Source organism: Nerophis lumbriciformis, linkage group LG03 (assembly GCF_033978685.3).
Source record: "Nerophis lumbriciformis linkage group LG03, RoL_Nlum_v2.1, whole genome shotgun sequence".
In the NCBI taxonomy this organism is placed as follows: Eukaryota; Metazoa; Chordata; class Actinopteri; order Syngnathiformes; family Syngnathidae; genus Nerophis; species Nerophis lumbriciformis.
In genome coordinates this window covers 35,294,653-35,311,443 of record NC_084550.2, presented here as the reverse complement: position 1 = coordinate 35,311,443, position 16,791 = coordinate 35,294,653, and the positions used below count along the sequence as shown (strand labels likewise).

The 16,791-nt window shown below is 40.3% G+C and overlaps 1 protein-coding gene across 1 annotated transcript in view; it reads left to right on the top strand.

The window, feature by feature from the left end:
- Nucleotides 1-16,791, top strand: part of LOC133583694 (plexin-A2-like) — a 452,088-nt gene that overhangs the window by 241,374 nt on the left and 193,923 nt on the right. Inside the window, exon 9 of the mRNA XM_061937663.2 lies at nucleotides 14,944-15,058. Coding sequence (XP_061793647.1) covers nucleotides 14,944-15,058 — 115 coding nt within the window. The remainder of the gene's footprint in view (nucleotides 1-14,943; nucleotides 15,059-16,791) is intronic.

Genomic DNA, 16,791 nt, shown 5'->3' with positions numbered 1-16,791 from the left:
AAATGATGCAAGGAATGAAGCGGCGGACCACGTAAAATGATGCAGGGGGCCACAGTAAATGATGCAGCGGCCCATATAAAATGATGCAGGGGATATCAGAAAATAATGTGGCGGGACAAATAAAATGATGTAGGCGGTAACAGAAAATGAAGCGGCAGGCCACATTTAAATGAAACGGCAAGACACATAAAATGATACAAAAAATGAAGCGGCGGACCACGTAAAATGATGCGGCGGGCCACTTAAATGACGCGGGGGGCCATATAAAATGATGCAGGGGGTAACAGAAAATGAAGCGACAGGCCACATAAAATTAAACGGTGGAACACATAAAATGGTGCAGGGAATAACATAAAATGAAACGGCAGGCCACGTAAAATGATGCAGGGGGCCACCCAAATTATGTGGCGGGACACATTAAATGATGCTGGAGGAAACAGAAAATGAAACGGCGGGCCACATTTAAATGAAACGGCAAGCCACATATAATGATGCAGGGAATGAAGCGGCGGACCATATTAAATGTATCGGCGGGCCACGTAAATTGATGCAGGGGGCCACATTAAATGATGCTGCGGCCCATATAAAATGATGCAGGGGGTATCAGAAAATAATGTGGCGGTACAAATAAAATGATGTAGGCGGTAACAGAAAATGAAGCGGCCGGCCATATTTAAATGAAACGGCAAGACACATAAAATGATACAGAAAATGAAGCGGCGGACCACGTTAAATGATGTGGCGGGCCACTTTAAATGACGCGGGGGTCCATATAAAATGATGCAGTGGGTAACAGAAAATGAAGCGACAGGCCACGTAAAATTATACGGTGGGACACATAAAATGATGCAGGGAATAACATAAAATGTAACGGCGGGCCACATAAAATGATGCAGGGGGCCACCCAAATTATGTGGCGGGACACATAAAATGATCCTGGAGGAAACAGAAAATGAAACGGCGGGCCACATTTAAATGAAACGGCAAGCCACATATAATGATGCAGGGAATGAAGCAGCGGACCATATTAAATGACGCTGCGGCCCATATAAAATGATGCAGGGGGTATCAGAAAATAAAATGGCGGGACAAATAAAATGATGCAGGCGGTAACAGAAAATGAAGCGGCAGGCCACATTTAAATGATACGGCAAGACACACAAAATGATACAGAAAATGAATCGGCGGACCACGTAAAATGATGCGGCGGGCCACTTTAAATGATGCGGGGGGCCATATAAAATGATGCAGGGGTAACAAAAAATGAAGCGACAGGCCACTTTAAATTAAACGGTGGGACACATAAAATGATGCAGGGAATAACATAAAATGAAACGGCGGGCCACATAAAATGATGCAGGGGGCCACCCAAATTATGTGGCGGGACACATAAAATGATGCTGGAGGAAACAGAAAATGAAACGGCGGGCCACATTTAAATGAAACGGCAAGCCACATATAATGATGCAGGGAATGAAGCGGTGGACCATATTAAATGAAGCGGCGGACCATATTAAATGATGCGGCGGGCCACATAAATTGATGCAGGGGGCCACAGTAAATGACGCCGCGGCCCATATAAAATGATGCAGCGGGTATCAGAAAATATTGTGGCGGGACAAATAAAATGATGTAGGCGGTAACAGAAAATGAAGCGGCCGGCCACATTTAAATGAAACGGAAAGACACAGAAAATGATACAGAAAATGAAACGGCGGACCACATTAAATGATGCGGCGGGCCACTTTAAATGATGCGGGGGGCCATATAAAATGATGCAGGGGGTAACAGAAAATGAAGCGACAGGCCACATAAAATTAAACGGTGGAACACATAAAATGATGCAGGGAATAACATAAAATGAAACGGCGGGCCACGTAAAATGATGCAGGGGGCCACCCAAATTATGTGGCGGGACACATAAAATGATGCTGGAGGAAACAGAAAATGAAACGGCGGGCCACATTTAAATGAAACAGCAAACCACATAAAATGATGCAGGGAATGATGTGGCAGACCACGTTAAATGTATCGGCGGGCCACGTAAATTGATGCAGGGGGCCACATTAAATGACGCTGCGGCCCATATAAAATGATGCAGGGGGTAACAGAAAATGACGCGGCGGGCCACATTTAAATGAAACAGCAAGCCACATAAAATTATGCAGGGAATGATGTGGCAGACCACATTAAATGTATCGGCGGGCCACATAAATTGATGCAGGGGGCCACATTAATGACGCTGCGGCCCATATAAAATGATGCAGGGGGTAACAGAAAATGAAGCGGCGGGCCACATTTAAATGAAACAGCAAGCCACATAAAATGATGCAGGGAATGACGTGGCGGACCACGTTAAATGACGCGGGGGACCACTTTAATGACGCGGCGGGCCATATAAAATGATGCAGGGGCCACATTAAATGAATCGGAGGGCCATATAAAATGATGCAGGGGGTATCAGAAAATAATGTGTACTTTAATTTTAACTTTAACTTAAAAACAAACAATGATTTGTTGTCAACAACATACGCAATTGCATGCATTTTTCTCTCAAATTTGAAAGAATAATTCATGCATTTCATCAGAAAGTGCTTTATTATTTACAGCCTTACTTTGCAGGCCACATAAAATAAAACGGCAGACCACAATGACTTGGCAGGCCACTTTAAAATCACGTGGCGGGCCATATCTGGGCCCCGGGCTTTGAGTTTGACCCCTGTGCTGCAATATGTTAGCAATGTTGCTAACACAGCTATGCTAGTGTTGCTAACATTTGTGTCCTCCCGTTCCACTACCTAATGTTGCATCATTGTTGGCGGTTTATGACGTCCATTACATTGGACATCTCCCCGTCCAGCGAATGATCCTGAGCCACCAGCACGTCATCTCCGAATTCTGGCGTCCACAAAAAGACAGGTGGCGTTTGATTGATGGCGGCATTCACAGTGAAATGAGCCCACAGTGCAGCAGCGATGCTAACGGCTCTTTGACTGCCACATAAATACAGGAGTGCACCCAATTAAGTCATTAGTGGGAGCAGTTGGAATCTGGTCATACATATACGGCCTTCATTAGCGACCCTGCCAACTACTCTGATGAATATTGCAAGAACAACGCGGTTCCTGACTTCTGCGCCTCTTCACCTGCAGCATCACGTCACCCCGCTAATTAATGATCCTGACTTTGCTGCTCCCTGCCACTTCTGGACTATAATTACCTCACCTCCACACGCACGGGAAAAGTATCTCGCTCTCTCCTACACGTATTCTTTACACTTAGATGCATATATCCATGTCAACACTGACCTCCGTGAACATCGCTGAAGTCCTTATACGTGTATGTGTTTTGTGTGTGTATATATATACCAGTGACGTGCGGTGAGGTTGATGGCTGGTGAGGCACTGACTTCATCACAGTCAGATTTACAAACATATGAACCCTAAAGAGTATCTTATTCACCATTTGATTGGCAGCAGTTAACGGGTTATGTTTAAAAGCTCATACCAGCATTCTTCCCTGCTTGGCACTCAGCATCAAGGCTTGGAATTGGGGGTTAAATCACCAAAAATTATTCCTGGGCGCGGCGCCGCTGCTGCCCACTGCTCCCCTCATCTTCCAGTGGGTGAACAAGGGGATGGGTCAAATGCAGAGGACAAATTTCATTACACCTAGTGTGTGTGTGACAATCATTGGCACTTTAACTTAACTTTAACTTTACACACTTTACAAACTGTAGCACACATAAAAGCACATTTAATAAAAAAAACGTTATTATGGTCTTACCTTTACTTATAAATGAAGTCCATGCGCCGCTGTTGTGCTGGATTAATGGACCCCCTGACGGGAGTGTTATATCAACTAAAGCCCTCACTTAAACTTTCCACATGCAAGATTGAATCTATTTAAAAAAGTGTAACCGAGGGTTTATAAATGTCGCCTATACTGTATGAAACTACAAAATAACAACCACGGAGGCTCCAGTTTACACGAGGACCCCTTTATTTACCTTCTTTCAAAAACCTCCGCAACGTGACATCACTTCCGCTCTTAGCGCCTTCAAAATAAGAGTTCAAGGCATATACTGTATAACAGCGCATAACAGAACTTAACATCACAAAGAGGAAAGCCCATGAAAATAGGTTACAAAAGTGATTTAATAAGAAGCCAAAAAGTGCAAAAACAATAATGTTCGTGTTGGAGGAGTTGTGAATTAGGTACACCTGCAGTCTGCAGGTGTATCTAATGTTGTGTCCCTGCAGTCATTCACAACTCCTCCAACACCAACATTATTGTTTTTGCACTTTTTGGCTTCTTATGAAATAATTTTTTTAAATAGATTCAATCTTGCACGTGGAAAGTTTAAGTGTGGGCTTTAGTTGATATAACAATTCTACGGCGGGGGTGCAGGAGGCGAGCCTCAGCCAGTGCGTCTTCGCAGCCGTTTTATGATCGCTCAGCACAAGAAATACTTTACACACATACAGTTGTTTACAAAATACACTGTACATTATATACCTCAGCTAACTAAACTATGGAAATGTATAATATAGTTCATATAGCAATACAGTCTCACTGCACTGCAGGCCAGCAGTTAGCCGAGTCATTGCGCAATCCATGTTGAGGCACTGAGTGAAGTGCCTCAACTGGCTGCTGTTCACCGCACCGTCTCTTCTCAGTATTTGAACGGCAAATGTGAAAATTCAGCGATTTTGAATAAAAATAATCTAAAACTGGTGAAGTTAAATGGAAAATAACTTTATAGTATAATCACTGGATACATATAACAATTTAATTATTTTTTTTCTTTTTACATTTTTTTTCTTTCCATGATGGCAGGTGAGGCCCCGCCTCTAGTGACTGCACGTCACTGATATATATATATATATATATATATACTGTATATGAATGTACATACATGTACAAGTATACATACACTGCAAAAACTGAATTCTACGTAAGATTAAATATGTCAAATAAGGGTGATATTTGCTTATTTTCTGTCTGATAAGATAATTCTGCTCACCAAGCAGATTTTATGTTAGAGTCTTTTACTTCTTTTAAGGGTTTTGGTCCTAAATAATCTCAGTAAGATATTACAGCTTGCTGCTGAGATTTGATGACCTATATTGAGTAAAACATGCCCGAAACTATAATATCAAGTGTTGCAAAGCTGTGTCATCAACACTCACAAGTATAAAACTACTTTTTTAAAGTAATATTTTCTTATTTCAAGCATGAACAAAAACATCATGATTTTGACACAATTGTGTCTCATTACTAAAATAGATGACAGCCAAATGGACTTTGCTGTTTTATTTTCAATGAAACAAGAGAAAATACAAACCCCGTTTCTATATGAGTTGGGAAATTGTGTTAGATGTAAATATAAACGGAATACAATGATTTGCAAATCCTTTTCAACCCATATTCAATTGAATGCACTACAAAGACAAGATATTTGATTTTTTTTTTTTATGCAAATATTAATTAACTTAGAATTTCATGGCTGCAACACGTGCCAAAGTAGTTGGGAAAGGGCATGTTCACCACTGTGTTACATCACCTTTTCTTTTAACAACACTCAATAAACGATTGGGAACTGAGGAAACTAATTGTTGAAGCTTTGAAAGTGGAATTCTTTCCCATTCTTGTTTTATGTAGAGCTTCAGTCGTTCAACAGTCCGGGATCTCTGCTGTCGTATTTTACGCTTCATAATGCGCCACACATTGTCGATGGGAGACAAGTCTGGACTGCAGGCGGGCCAGGAAAGTACCCGCACTCTTTTTTTACGAAGCCACGCTGTCGTAACACGTGCTGAATGTGGCTTGGCATTGTCTTGCTGAAATAAGCCTCGGCGTCCATGAAAAAGACGGCGCTTAGATGGCAGCATATGTTGTTCCAAAACCTGTATGTACCTTTCAGCATGAATGGTGCCTTCACAGATGTGTAAGTTACCCATGTCTTGGGCACTAATGCACCCCCATACCATCACAGATGCTGGCTTTTCAACTTTGCGTCGATAACAGTCTGGATGGTTCGCTTCCTCTTTGGTCCGGATGAAACGATGTAGAATATATCCAAAAACAATTTGAAATGTGGACTCGTCAGACCACAGAACACTTTTCCACTTTGCATGAGTCCATCTTAGATGATCTCGGGCCCAGAGAAGCCGGCGGCGTTTCTGGATGTTGTTGATAAATGGCTTTCGCTTTGCATAGTAGAGCTTTAACTTGCACTTACAGATGTAGCGACCAACTGTATTTAGTTTTTTGAAGTGTTCCTGAGCCCATGTGGTGATATCCTTTAGAGATTGATGTCGGTTTTTGATACAGTGCCGTCTGAGGGATCGAAGGTCACGGTCATTCAATGTTGGTTTCCGGCCATGCCGCTTACGTGGAGTGATTTCTCCAGATTCTCTGAACCTTTTGATGATATTATGGACCGTAGATGTTAAAATCCCTAAATTTCTTGCAATTGCACTTTGAGAAACGTTGTTCTTAAACTGTTTGACTATTTGCTCACGCAGTTGTGGACAAAGGGGTGTACCTCGCCCCATCCTTTCTTGTGAAAGACTGAGCATTTTTTGAGAAGCTGTTTTTATACCCAATCATGGCACCCACCTGTTCCCAATTAGCCTACACACCTGTGGGATGTTCCAAATAAGTGTTTGATGAGCATTCCTCAACTTTATCAGTATTTATTGCCACCTTTCCCAACTTCTTTGTCACGTGTTGCTGGCATCAAATTCTAAAGTTAATGATTATTTGCAAAAAAAAATTTTTTTTATCAGTTTGAACATCAAATATGTTGTCTTTGTAGCATATTCAACTGAATATGGGTTGAAAATGATTTGCAAATCATTGTATTCCGTTTATATTTACATCTAACACAATTTCCCAACTCATATGGAAACGGGGTTTGTACACAGACTGTCACATTGTAATTTAAATCTTATCTGATTTTTTTTGTCTTTTTTTTTTTGCTTGGTGAGAAATGTTATTTCCCTTCAAGCCGAGCAGAAAATGACATCTCATTTCAGACAAAAGTAACGGCCCAACCTCAGTCAGAGCACAGTCTTTGTTGTCTCACCCAGACAAAAACGGTCATTTTCCTCTTCACGGACAGTCGGGCATCCGTCTCTCCTTCTGTCCTCAAATTGTGTATCATCAAATACATCATCATATTTGGACTCATCTGATTGTGCTCACAGACCCAAGTGCACTCTCTGGCGCAATGATTGAATGGAATCATATTTAATGGGGAACTGCACCTTTTTTTTGGATATCATTCACAACCCTTATCTAAGACAAGAACACATACGTCTTTCTTTTTTATGCATTCTAATCTGTAGTATAAAACAAGTACAATGTGGCTAAACGCCTCTAAAATAAAGCCCTCCAACAATAATATACAAACAATAATGTAGTAAAAGGTACATTCATAATAACATGTAATATGTATGTATTTTGGTCTTATTAACTAATTTCACAGACGCGTCACATTAACAACTACTATTATTCATGGCAGACTTCATGAAAAAGAACAAAAACTACTTTGGGTCAAATAATGATCCAGAAACTTATATTTTTGAGCCTGAATATATGGAGGATGATCTACTCATTTTAGAAGCTGAGCGCTAAACAGATCCAGCAAGTAGCATTATTGCGAATTGCTAAACAAGAAACACAAGGTATGAACGTAATGAAATCATCACTTACTGTACGATGTCTGCTCTCGCTGGGATGCCGACTGATGGGATGTTTATATTTTCCCGTTCAGAAGGAGAATTAACCATAATCCTTACACAGGTAGAAAGAAAAAAGATGGTGGCTGCAAATGAGCATCTCTCCGGGTCTAAATTGACCAACTTCTTTGATTTTGGCCACAACCTTCTACTATACAAGTGAGAGGCATGATATATAGATATATATATATATATATATATATATATATATATATATATATATATATATATATATATATATACATACATGCATATATACATATATATATTTATATATATATATATATATATATATATATATATATATACATACATGCATATATACATATATATATTTATATATAATTGTATTTGTATGTATACATATATTCACTATGCATACTATATATATTTGTGTGTATGTACAAACCCTGTTTCCATATGAGTTGGGAAATTGTGTTAGATGTAAATATAAACGGAATACAATGATTTGCAAATCATTTTCAACCCATATTCAGTTGAATATGCTACAAAGACAACATATTTGATGTTCAAACTGATAAACATTTTTTTTTTTTTGGCAAATAATCATTAACTTTAGAATTTGATGCCAGCAACACGTGACAAAGAAGTTGGGAAAGGTGGCAATAAATACTGATAAAGTTGAGGAATGCTCATCAAACACTTATTTGGAACATCCCACAGGTGAACAGGCTAATTGGGAACAGGTGGGTGACATGATTGGGTATAAAAGTAGATTCCATGAAATGCTCAGTCATTCACAAACAAGAATGGGGCGAGTGTCACCACTTTGTCAACAAATGCATGAGCAAATTGTTGAACAGTTTAAGAAAAACCTTTCTCAACCAGCTATTGCAAGGAATTTAGGGATTTCACCATCTACGGTCTGTAATATCATCAAAGGGTTCAGAAAATCTGGAGAAATCACTGCACGTAAGCAGCTAAGCCCGTGACCTTCGATCCCTCAGGCTGTACTGCATCAACAAGCGACATCAGTGTGTAAAGGATATCACCACATGGGCTCAGGAACACTTCAGAAACCCACTGTCAGTAACTACAGTTGGTCGCTACATCTGTAAGTGCAAGTTAAAACTCTCCTATGCAAGGCGAAAACCTTTTATCAACAACACCCAGAAACGCCGTCGGCTTCGCTGGGCCTGAGCTCATCTAAGATGGACTGATACAAAGTGGAAAACTGTTCTGTGATCTGACGAGTCCACATTTCAAATTGTTTTTGGAAACTGTGGACGTCGTGTCCTCCGGACCAAAGAGGAAAATAACCATCCGGATTGTTATAGGCGCAAAGTTGAAAAGCCAGCATGTGTGATGGTATGGGGGTGTATTAGTGCCCAAGACATGGGTAACTTACACATCTGTGAAGGCGCCATTAATGCTGAAAGGTCCATACAGGTTTTGGAGCAACATATGTTGCCATCCAAGCAACGTTACCATGGACGCCCCTGCTTATTTCAGCAAGACAATGCCAAGCCACGTGTTACATCAACGTGGCTTCATAGTAAAAGAGTGCGGGTACTAGACTGGCCTGCCTGTAGTCCAGACCTGTCTCCCATTGAAAATGTGTGGCGCATTATGAAGCCTAAAATAGCACAACGGAGACCCCCGGACTGTTGAACAACTAAAGCTGTACATCAAGCAAGAATGGGAAAGAATTCCACCTGAGAAGCTTCAAAAATGTGTCTCCTCAGTTCCCAAACATTTACTGAGTGTTGTTAAAAGGAAAGGCCATGTAACACAGTGGTGAACATGCCCTTTCCCAACTACTTTGGCACGTGTTGCAGCCATGAAATTCTAAGTTAATTATTATTTGCAAAAAAAAAAAAAGTTTATGAGTTTGAAGATCAAATATGTTGTCTTTGTAGTGCATTCAATTGAATATGGGTTGAAAATGATTTGCAAATCATTGTATTCCGTTTATATTTACATCTAACACAATTTCCCAACTCATATGGAAACGGGGTTTGTATATATATATATATTTATATACAATATACATATATACAATATATTGCCAAATGTCACAGGTGTATAAAATCAAGCACTTAGGCATGGAGACTGTTTCTACAAACGTTTGTGGAAGAATGGGCCGCTCTCAGTGATTTCCAGCGTGGAACTGTCATAGGATGCCACCTGTTGAACAAATCCAGTCGTGAAATTTCCTCGCTCCTAAATATTCCAAAGTCAACTGTCGACTTTATTATAAGAAAATGGAAGTTACTGCGTCTGCCTCACAATACGAAGGTCCTGCGTTCGATCCTGCGCTCGGGATCTTTCTGTGTGGAGTGTGCATGTTCTCCCCGTGACTGCGTGGGTTCCCTCCGGGTACTCCGGCTTCCTCCCACCTCCAAAGACATGCACCTGGGAATAGGTTGATTGTCCTGGGTGTACCCCGCCTACCTCCCGAATGCAGCTGAGATAGGCTCCAACACCCCCCGCAACCCCGAAAGGGACAAGCGGTAGAAACTGGATGGATGGATGGAAGAGTTTGGGAACAACAGCAACTCAGCCACAAAGTGGTAGGCCACGTAAAGTGACAGAGAGGGGTCAGTGGATGCTGAAGCGCATAGTGCAAAGACTTTCTGTACAGTCAGTTACTACAGAGCTCCAGACTTCATGTAACCTTCCAATTAGCCCACGTACAGTACGCAGAGAGCTTCATGGAATGGGTTTCCATGGCCGAGCAGCTGCATCTAAGCCATACATCACCAAGTCCAATGCAAAGCATGGGATGCAGTGGTGTAAAGCACGTCACCACTGGACTCTAGAGCAGTGGAGACGCCTTCTCTGGAGTGATAAATCACTCTTTTCCATCTGGCAATCTGATGGACCAGTCTGAGTTTGGAGGTTGCCAGGAGAGCGGTACATTTCAGACTGCATTGTGATGAGTGTGGAATTTGATGGAGGAGGAATTATGGTGTGGGGTTGTTTTTCAGGAGTTGGGCTTGGCCCTTAGTTACAGTGAAAGGATCTTTGAATGCTCCAGGATACCAAAACATTTTGGACAATTCCATGCTCCCAATCTTGTGGGAACAGTTTGGAGCGGGCGTCTTCCTCTTCCAACATGACTGTGCACCAGTGCACAAAGCAAGCTTCATAAAGACATGGATGACAGATTCTGGCATGGATGAACTTGACTGGCCTGCACAGAGTCCTGAACCCGATAGAACACCTTTGGGATGAATTATAATAGAGACTGAGAGCCAGGCCTTCTCCACCAACATCAGTGTGTGACCTCACCAATGCCTTTTTGGAAGAATTGTCGAAAATTCCTATAAACACACTCCGCAACATTGTAAACAGCCTTCCCAGAAGAGTTGAAGCTGTAATAGCTGCAAAAGGTGGACCGACATCATATTGAACCCTGTGGGTTAGGAATGGGATGGCACTTCAAGTTAATATGCGAGTCAAGGCAGGTGGCCAAATACTTTTGGCAATATAGTGTATCTGTGTGTGTGTGTGTGTGTGTGTATATATATATATATATATATATATATATATATATATATATATATATATATATATATATATATATATATATATATATATATATATATATATGTATATATATGTATATGTATATATATATATATATATATATATATGTATGTTTATATATATACATATATATATACATACATATATACATATATATATATATATGTTTATATATATACATATATATAAATATATATGTATACATACATATATAAATTTTTATATATGTATATATATATATATATATACACACATATATATATATGTATATATATACATATATTTACTATATATACTATATAATTATGTATATATATATATATATATATATATATATATATATATATATATATATATATATATATATATATATATATATATATATATATATATATATATGTCTTAATAAGGTTATCCAAAAAATAGTGCTCGATACCGTAGTAGAGCGCAATATATGTATGTGTGGGAAAAAAAATCACAAGACTATTTCATCTCTACAGGCCTGTTTCATGAGGGGGGGTACCCTCAATCATCAGGAGATTTTCCTGATGATTGAGGGTACCCCCCCTCATGAAACAGGCCTGTAGAGATGAAATAGTCTTGTGATTTTTTTTCCCACACATACATATATATATATATATATATATATATATATATATATATATATATATATATATATATATATATATACACACCCACAGTTGTAGTCAAAAGTGTACTTACCCTTGTAAAGTGTCATGTCTGTGTAATCATGTTTTGTTTTAGTCATGTTTTGTTTTGTTTAGTTATTGGACTCTTTAGTTTCTGGCTTTTCACTCCCCTGTCTTGTTTCCATGGTTACCCATTAGTTTCACCTGTTCCATGTTTGGACTCATTGTGCACTCTTGTTTGTCACCATAGCAACCCATTAGTTTTCACCTGTCATGTCACGCACCTGTTTTGAGTCACGCACCTGTTGTTAATCATGTCTGTGTTATTTAAGCTTTTCATTTTCTGTTGTTCGTCCTGGTGTCATATCGTTTCTAACCCTGCTATCCTCTCGTATCAAGCCACAGTAGGTGTTTTTATTTCGTGTTCACAGTTTGTGCCTTAGAGCAAGTTTTGTTTTCATTCGCCAAGTTTTTTACCTCCGCCATTGTGCGCGCCTTTTGTTTGCTTCTGTTTTGTAGTTTGTTAGTGTTTAAAATAAATCATGTACCCACCTTCAAGCCATGTCCGATCCAAGTTCACTTGCATCTCGGGAAAACAAAAACTCCACAGTCCAAGTTCTGACATAAAGAACATATTGTCATGGCTGTCTTGAGTTTCCAATAATTTCTACAACTCTTATTTGTTTGTGATAGAGTGATTGGGGCACATACTTGTTGGTCACAAAAAACATTCATTAAGTTTGGTTCTTGTATGAATTTATTAAGGGTTTATTATGTAACCAAATATTAACATTGCTGTATGTATACTTTTGACCCAGCAGATTTGGTCACATTTTCAGAAAACCCAAAATAAATTCATAAAAGAAGCAAACTTCATGAATGTTTTTTTGTGACAAACAAGTATGTGCTCCAATCACTCTATCACAAACAAATAAGAGTTGTAGCAATTATTGGAAACTCAGGACAGCCATGACATTATGTTCTTTACAAGTGTAAGTACACTTTTGACCACGACTGTATGTACTAGAGATGCGCGGTTTGCGGACACTACCGCGGAGTGGACACTTTTACGGAGCGGAGAAGGGACGCCTCGCCGGGGTCCGGGACCGAGGCCCCTTCCCCCGAGAGGGCCCCACCGGGAGCCGTAGCTGAGGTGATCCGCGAGAAGGGCCCGACGCACGTCCAGGGTCACCACCGCGCCCACCCCACCGACACCCCGCCTCGTCCGCCTTCGCCGCGGTCGGCGTCACGCGCAGCAGGTAAGCAGCTTACCTGCCCGCCACCCCCGTGGCCGGGGGCTCGTAACAGTTGTCACTCCGCGCGCTACCCCCGCGCAGCTTACCTGCCCGCCACCCCCGTTGCCGGGGGCGCGTAACAGGGGTCACTCCGCGCGCAGTGCGCTCACGAAAGGGGTGGGGCTCACCCTGGTGAGCCGAGTGGGCCACTTTTGGTAAGCAGAACTGGCGCTGCGGGATGAACCGAACGCCGGGTTAAGGCGCCCGATGCCGACGCTCATCAGACCCCAGAAAAGGTGTTGGTTGATATAGACAGCAGGACGGTGGCCATGGAAGTCGGAACCCGCTAAGGAGTGTGTAACAACCCACCTGCCGAATAAACTAGCCCTGAAAATGGATGGCGCTGGAGCGTCGGGCCCATACCCGGCCGTCGCCGGCAGCGAGAGCCGCGAGGGCTAGGCCGCGACGAGTAGGATGGCCGCCGCGCTGTGCGCTGAAGCCTCGGGCGCGAGCCCGGGTGGAGCCGCCGCGGGTGCGAGGGACATCGCACCTCCACGCGCTTAGAGGTGCGCTCAGCGCGGCTCCCAGATGATTGCGCACTGGTGTGCGTCTGGGCCGTGACAGCGTGGCACACATTGAATGTCTCTGCTGCATTGGATCAGTCTCCTTTCTTTAACAGGCAAAAGCTTTATAACCTCACTAATGCCTTGCATCGTCTATATTAGATATATAACAACGTGCGGATGGCGGGCGGGTGCGGTTTTGATTAAATGTTAGATCGGGTGGATGGCGGATGGTTGACGACTTTTGTGATGCGGTTGCGGATGAAATAATTGCCTATCCGCGCATCTCTAGTATGTACATATATGTATATATATACATATATATGTATATATATATATATATATATATATATTAGAGATGTCCGATAATATCGGCCGATAAATGCGTTAAAATGTAATATCGGAAATTATCGGTATAATTTTTTTTATTATCGGTATCGTTTTTTTAAATTTATTTCTTTATTTTTTTTTATTTTTTATTAAATCAACATAAAAAACACAAGATACACTTACAATTAGTGCACCAACCCAAAAAACCTCCCTCCCCCATTTACACTCATTCACACAAAAGGGTTGTTTCTTTCTGTTATTATTATTCTGGTTCCTGCATTATATATCAATATATATCAATACAGTCTGCAAGGGATACAGTCCGTAAGCACACATGATTGTGCGTGCTGCTGGTCCACTAATAGTACTAACCTTTAACAGTTAATTTTACTCATTTTCATTAATTACTAGTTTCTATGTAACTGTTTTTATATTGTTTTACTTTCTTTTTTATTCAAGAAAATGTTTTTAATATATTTATTTTATTTTATTAATTTTTTTAAAAAGTACCTTATCTTCACCATACCTGGTTGTCCAAATTAGGCATAATAATGTGTTAATTCCACGACTGCATATATCGGTATCGGTTGATATCGGTATCGGTAATTAAAGAGTTGGACAATATCGGAATATCGGATATCGGCAAAAAGCCATTATCGGACATCCCTAATATATATATATATATATATATATATATATATATATATATATACATACATACACATATACTTGCTGTGTATTAGAATGCCAAAAGAAAATAAAAACATATGTGTTCTTGTCTTAGGGATTGTAAATGATAGGCAAAATTCCCCAAAAGTTCTCCTCAAACATTGGTGACAGTCCCTTCTGTAGTTTCTACGTGGTCCTTCCTGCTAACAGAAGAACTGATGTCTTCGTCCTGCAGGTGTCTGTCCTGTGTCAACAGCACGTTCCGCTGCCACTGGTGTAAATATCGCAACATGTGCACCCATGACCCGAGCAGCTGCTCCTTCCAGGAGGGCAGAGTCAACGCCTCAGAGGTACTCCACACTGCACACGCTCTTCACTCACATGCACACTCAGAGACACTTAATGGAACAACACAAAAGACTACAATACGCCTTAAACTATAGTAGACATGCAATAAATACTATTAAGGTGCAAGTGTGGCTTTTATGTGCAGTGAAACTAGCATGCATATTATTTGTATTAGAGAAGTCTTTGCTACTTTAATCCCCCGAGCTGCATATTGACATGTATATGACCAGAAATGATGATGTCAGCAAGATAGATGCAGAGACAGATTGTTAATCTCCAGAGGAGGAATAGTTTTACATAAATGATGCACGCAGATTGTTGCATTAGGCAATATATCCTCTTGGCAAGCAGCATCCATCACGTTTGTCGCATCACAAGGCTATTTCTTTTCTGAAATTTGTAAATGTGACAAAATAAATATCCACTGCAAGTGGAAGCCCCTGATTTTGAACACACTGTTTGACTTTAGAATAAATAACAACAACAACAGAATCATTCAGTAGTATGGTTAAAGTTAAGTTAAAGTGCCAATGATTGTCACACACACACTAGGTGTGGTGAAATTTGTTCTCTGCATTCGACCCATAAATGATAAATGGGTTGTACTTGTATAGCGCTTTTCTACCTTCAAGGTACTCAAAGCGCTTTGACACTACTTCCACATTTACCCATTCACACACACATTCACACACTGATGGAGGGAGCTGCCATGCAAGGCGCTAACCAGCACCCATCAGGAGCAAGGGTGAAGTGTCTTGCTCAGGACACAACGGACATGACGAGGTTGGTACTAGGTGGGGATTGAACCAGGGACCCTCGGGTTGCGCACGGCCATTCTTCCACTGCGCCACGCCGTCCCCATCCCCTTGTTTACCCCCTGGGAGGTGAGGGGAGCAGTGAGCAGCAGCGGTGGCCGCGCCCGGGAATCATTTTTGGTGATTTAACCCCCAATTCCAACCCTTGATGCTGAGTGCCAAGCAGGGAGGTAATGAGTCCCATTTTTATAGTCTTTGGTATGACTCGGCCGGGGTTTGAACTCACAACCTACCGATCTCAGAGCGGACACTCTAACCCAGGGGTGCTCACACTTTTTCTGCAGGCGAGCTACTTTTCAATTGATCAAGTCGTGGGGTTCTACCTCAATCATATATATAATTTATATTTACTTATTTATGAAATATATGTTTTTGTTAATAAGTTAAAGGTGTGTAATGATAATGCAAGCATGTTTAACACACATAGTTAATATTGTTAATAAATTAAAGGTGTTTAATGATAATACAAGAATGTTTAATACATATAGTTAATATTGTTAATAAATTAAAGGTGTTTAATCATAATACAAGTATGTTTAATACATATAGTTAATATTGTTAACAAGTTAAAGGTGTTTAAAGATAATGCAAGCATGTTTAATACATATAATTAATATTGTTAACAAGTTAAAAGTGTTTAATGATAATACAAGCATGTTTAATACATAAAGTTAATATTATTAACATGTTAAAGGTGTTTAAAGATAATACAAGCATGTTTAACACATATAGTTAATATTGTTAACAAGTTAAAGGTGTTTAATGATAATACAAGCATGTTTAACACATATAGTTAATATTGTTAACAAGTTAAAGGTGTTTAATGATAATACAAGCATGTTTAACACATATAGTTAATATTATTAATAAGTTAAAGGTGTTTAAAGATAATACAAGCATGTTTAACACATATAGTTAAT